Raw genomic sequence first — 5,725 nt, 5'->3', positions numbered from 1 at the left:
CTGTGGTCCACTATTGGTCCAGTTACAGTCTCTTGTCAACTACTGGCCGAGTTACAGTCTGTGGTCCACTACTGGTCCAGTTACAGTCTGTGGTCCACTACTGGTCCAGTTACAGTCTGTAGTCCACTACAGGTCCAGTTACAGTCTGTGGTCCACTACTGGTCCAGTTACAGTCTGTGGTCTACTGCTAGTCCAGTTACAGTCTGTGGTATACTACAGGTTCAGTTACTGTCTGTGGTCCACTACTGATCCAGTTACAGTCTGTGGTCCACTATTGGTCAAGTTACAGTCTGTGGTCCACTGCTGGTCTAGATACAGTCTGTGGTCCACTTAAGGTCCAGTTACAGTCTCTGGTCCACTTCTAGTCCAGTTACAGTGTGTGGTCCACTACTGGTCCAGTTACAGTGTGTGGTCCACTACAGGTCCAGTTACAGTCTGTGGTCCACTGCTGGTCTACATACAGTCTGTAGGCCACTACTGGTCCAGTTACAGTGTGTGGTCCACTACTGGTCCAGTTACAGTGTGTGGTCCACTGCAGGTCCAGTTACAGTCTGTGGTCCACTACTAGTCCAGTTACAGTCTGTGGTCCACTACTAGTCCAGTTACAGTCTGTGGTCCACTACTAGTCTAGTTACAGTCTGTGGTCCACTACTGGTCCAGTTACAGTCTGTGGTCCACTACAGGTCTAGTTACAGTCTGTGGTCCACTACTGGTCCAGTTACAGTCTGTGGTCCACTACAGGTCTAGTTACAGTCTGTGGTCCACTACAGGTCCAGTTACAGTCTGTAGTCCACTACAGGTCCAGTAACAGTCTGTGGTCCACTACTGGTCCAGTTACAGTCTGTGGTCCACTACTGGTCCAGTTACAGTCTGTGGTCCAGTTATATATTGTGTTCCACTACAGGTCCAGTTACAGTCTGTGGTCTACTGTCCCACTTTCCTTCGGTAACACTCAACAGAAATGCTAGGCGATTCACTCACGCATTATTGATAAACATAGATCTGACCTGTCCTGCAGACAACTTACCAAATTAAAAGGCATTTACACTTGAGCACTTCCTCCCTGAATCCTGCGTACAGTGTAGCAGTTTCCATTGTGTCATCCTGATCTTTACCTATACACACAAATTTACAATGAGGACTTCAACACAGGAAATTGGTGTGTGTGTGAAGATCAGCTACTCTGTTACACGGATAGGACGGTGATCCCTGTACATACTGCCTGCTCCTCCTCCACTTGGGTAGCATGCCAGCTTTGATTATAAGCTGTTCACCTCAGAGTGAGGGTCCACAGGGGGGCGTTTTACAGTGTGAGATGTACAGCAGCCCTGACAAACATGCCATTGATAATCTTATCACCTTTCACTGTCACTTAATGTAGTCACCACAAAATGTTCCTTTGATCCTTGGAGTACAACATAACAATCCCATCATACAGCTCTCTACAATAATCACATTTCCTTCAACTTTCACTTATCCTACAACAAAGCAGTCTTAAAATCCTACCATAAGGATACAAGACATCCCAGAGTTTCATGGCGCCCACTGTTATATGTCTTCCTTTAAGAATGCATCATTTCTCTTCTGTTCATCTGTTTTTTGCTCTTAATCATATCAAATTTAAAAACTGTTTTGAAGAAATAGTAATAACAATATTTATCTGTCAAATCCAAGATGATTGTCTGTTAGCCATGCTATTTTTCTAATCAATCCCAAAAATGAAAAAGGCATAATAGGGACTGAGCTTAATGGGAAACCTATACCTTCTAAATCTAAATAAAATCCATGCAGCATTTCTCAATACATTGTGATAACAATGACACATTCATTGTTAAAGTAATTGATACACACCTGTCAGCCATTTTACTTTTCTGGCCAGTCCCAAAATCATTAGGGCACAACAACAGGCAAATTGGAATCTACATTTCAAATTTTCGAAAGATCCATCCACAACTTTTCAAGAAATAGTACTACCCAACCTTTATTGTGAAAATCCATGATGGGTACATGTCAGACATTTTGTTTTTTCTGATCTCAGTCCCAAAACTAATGGGCACAACTATTCTAAGGACAAAACTTACATAATATCAATAACAGGCTTTGTTCCAGGACTGATGTGAGACGGACTGATGTGAGACTGATGATGGACATACCACAGACAATGGACAAATGGACTGAAGATGGTCGGCTAATATACCCACTCAAAGTTTTAATCACAGCCTACAATCTGATGATGATCCCACTGTAAGATTTAAATCCAGGTCCTTGATGGTGGAATAATTATCCTACTACAAACTAACTACTTAATCCCATCCTAAATTCATAATTACACAATTATAATAATCCTATCCATCCTTCCAATAAATTGAAAATCCCACCACACAAGATATCAGAGATTAAACATATCAATATTTCCTACCAAGCATCGTCAATCTTGTTACGATACATCTGATTGGCTAACTTGACTAAAACTGTACTCGGTATTTGGATCACTATTTCTGTAATGGTTTGGTAAAGTGTGTTAAGATCAAAGGAAGCCACTAAATATACACCAAGAAGGTAGCAGCGAAGCACATATTATAATTCTTCAGAGAAATAGTTGCAGCAATTCCAGTTTATTACTTTAAATGATTTTTATACACTACAGTAATTAAATCCCATGTGTTACCAGGGCACATGTTTTTGATGGAACCCTGATCAACTTTAATGACATTATTATCTACATAACCAAACATGAAAAATTTAAATATATATTATATCAAAGGAGTGAGTTGTAATACTTGTACATATATCTCAGTTAGTGTCAGTTCAGGTCGATTTTATACTGTCCTGTTTAATTCATCTGAAAAAGTGGGGCGACCAATTCCTGATTCACTTGATAAAGTCACCTGATTAACTCGACAAAGAATTGAAGTTTAATTCACATAAGAATGCTAGATCATCTGACCAAGATTTCTGATTCACTCAACCTCTGGCCCAATACAAAAAAAAACTCGGTTTTCGGTTTTTGAGAAGAAGTTGTTTGAAGGTTTATACACACTTCACCTCTATGACCTTGAAATTGGGTCAAGGTCTTAAAGTTAATTTAAAATTGGTAGCAATTCATGCGAACACACTAGAGGAACAATATTAGTATCCAGGGAAAGTGCTTAATAAAAAGAAGTTGTTTGAAGATTTTAACATATCTGACCCCTTATGACTTCTTATGAATATACTTGGTAGCCCTTCTTACCTGCATGCTACAGGCCTAATATCAGTTTCCTGGGCCTTTTTGTTACAGTAAAGAAGTTGTTTGAACAAAAAGGATGATGATAGACCTCACTTGCCCTTTGCCCTTTGAGCAGGTTAGTTAACAAGAAAATATCTAGAATTGTAAACAACCAATAAATCTTTGGGAAAAGAATTTTTTTTCAACATACTCTCCAACAACAGTCCATATTTGAGTCTGAAAATAAAATGCCATCCTGAAACTTGGGAGTAATCTATGCAATCAACAAATGCTGGGAGTTCTACAGAGAATACTGTAGAATAGGTCAGTGTTATTTGAAGGTTTTGTTTGAACTGTCATTAGATGATCAGTTAGGATGCAGGATCTGTTTATACCTCTGAGTCAGTGTGTGATTATGTTGGCACACTTCTCCTATCACAGTAATCAATACTGTATATGTTCCAGTCTGATCTTTTATCTATTGGAACTGACACAGAGCTGATCATCCTGGAATCAGAAACATTGATAATTGAAACATGTCGGGTTTAAAGACTGTTGGAGAATACATCAGTTGTAGTTTAATGATGCATGGGGGAGGGTGACGAGAGGGTGGAAAGTCATACTGGGGAGTGTGGGGAGGGAAGGGAGAGGGTGGAAACTCACAGTGGGGAGTGTGGGGAGGGAAGGGAGAGGGTGGAAACTCACAGTGGGGAGTGTGAGGAGGGAAGGGAGAGGGTGGAAACTCACAGTGGGGAGTGTGGGGAGGGAAGGGAGAGGGTGGAAACTCACAGTGGGGAGTGTGAGAAGGGAAGGGAGAGGGTGGCAAGTCTCAGTGGGGAGTGTGAGGAGGGAAGGGAGAGGGTGGAAACTCACAGTGGGGAGTGTGAGGAGGGAAAGGAGAGGGTGGAAACTCACAGTGGGGAGTGTGAGAAGGGAAGGGAGAGGGTGGAAAGTCTCAGTGGGGAGTGTGAGGAGGGAAGGGAGAGGGTGGAAACTCACAGTGGGGAGTGTGAGGAGGGAAGGGAGAGGGTGGAAGGTCACAGTGGGGAGTGTGAGGAGGGAAGGGAAAGGGTGGAAAGTCACAGTGGGAAGTGTGGGAAGAGAAGGGAGAGAGTGGAAAGTCACAGTGGGGATTGTGAGGAGGGAAAGGAAAAAGTGGAATTTTAGTCAGAGTGGGGAGTGTGGGGAGTGTGGGGAGGGAAGGGAGAGGGTGGAAAGTAACAGTGGGGAGTGTGGGAAGAGAAGGGAGAGGGTGGCAAGTCACAGTGGGGATTGTGAGGAGGGAAAGGAAAAAGTGGAATTTTAGTCAGTGGGGAGTGTGGGGAGGGAAGGGAGAGGGTGGAAACTCAGTGGGGAGTGTGGGGAGTGAAGGGAGAGGGTGGAAAGTCACAGTGGGGAGTGTGAGGAGGGAAGGGAGAGGGTGGAAAGTCACGATGGGAAGTGTGGAGAGGGAAGAGAGAGAAAGGAAACTCACAGTGGGGAGTGTGGGGAGGGAAGGGAGAGGGTGGAAAGTAACAGTGGGGAGTGTGGGAAGAGAAGGGAGAGGGTGGAAAGTCACAGTGGGGAGTGTGAGGAGGGAAGAGAGAGGGTGGAAAGTCACGATGGGAAGTGTGGAGAGGGAAGAGAGAGAAAGGAAACTCACAGTGGGGAGTGTGAGGAGGGAAGGGAGAGGGTGGAAAGTCACAGTGGGGAGTGTGGGGAGGGAAGGGAGAGGGTGGAAAGTCACAGTGGGGAGTGTGGGAAGGGAAGGGAGACAGTGAAAATTCACAATGGGGAACATGGGAAAAGAAGGGAGAGGGTGGAAATTCACATTGGGAAGCGTTGGGAGGGAAGGGAGAGGACGAAAAGTCACAATGGCAAGTGTGGAGCGGGAAGAGAGAGAAAGGAAACTCACAGTGGGGAGTGCGGGAAGGGAGAGGGTGGAAAGTCACAGTGGGGAGTGTGGAGAGGGAAGGGAGAGAGTGGAAACTCACAGTGGGGAGTGTGGGGAGGGATGGGAGAGGGTGGAAAGTCACAGTGGGGAGTGTGGGGAGTGAAGGGAGAGAGTGGGAAAGTCGCAGTAGAGAGTGTCACTTTTAAGATGGGCTTTTATATGGATTATCAAGAAGCCTTGTCTCCTGATGCTCTTTTTCATTTGAAACCAACATAACTAAAGCTCTTCTTTAATTTCTTCAGTATTAATTCAATACTCCAGTCTAGTCCTGAGTCAACAAACATCTTATTTCATAGGGACACTTTAGAAATGTTAGCCCTGGTTTTACAGAACAAAGGAAAACAGAGATAATAAATATCAGGTTATATCAACACCTTTTATAATAATAAATGGAAATAACAAACATAATGGTATGAACTTCTCACAAACAATACTTTCCCACAGGATGCCTCTCTTGGTTTAACAACAGTGGGGTAAGTTTTAATTTGGTTGAAAGCTAGGAATACAGTATGTGTTTTTAATGACCATTAGATATGTTAACTCTAACAATGATCAGTCTACATTGGTGTCTAGATTTTATGAGA

The 5,725-nt window shown here is 43.4% G+C and overlaps 1 protein-coding gene across 1 annotated transcript; it reads left to right on the top strand.

The window, feature by feature from the left end:
* The first annotated feature begins 3,796 nt into the window (after positions 1-3,796).
* LOC132552973 (cilia- and flagella-associated protein 251-like) lies at positions 3,797-5,357 on the top strand. The gene is made up of 2 exons (XM_060217175.1): positions 3,797-4,374; positions 4,601-5,357. Exons 1-2 carry the CDS (start codon positions 3,797-3,799, stop codon positions 5,355-5,357), a joined length of 1,335 nt encoding a protein of 444 aa, XP_060073158.1.
* The last annotated feature ends 368 nt before the right edge of the window (positions 5,358-5,725 follow it).

This window comes from Ylistrum balloti, unplaced genomic scaffold, assembly GCF_031769215.1.
Source record: "Ylistrum balloti isolate Yb309-2 unplaced genomic scaffold, AGI_CSIRO_Ybal_v1 Utg370290, whole genome shotgun sequence".
In the NCBI taxonomy this organism is placed as follows: Eukaryota; Metazoa; Mollusca; class Bivalvia; order Pectinida; family Pectinidae; genus Ylistrum; species Ylistrum balloti.
The sequence above is the reverse complement of the archived record's forward strand: the minus strand, read 5'-3'. Positions and strand labels throughout refer to the sequence as shown.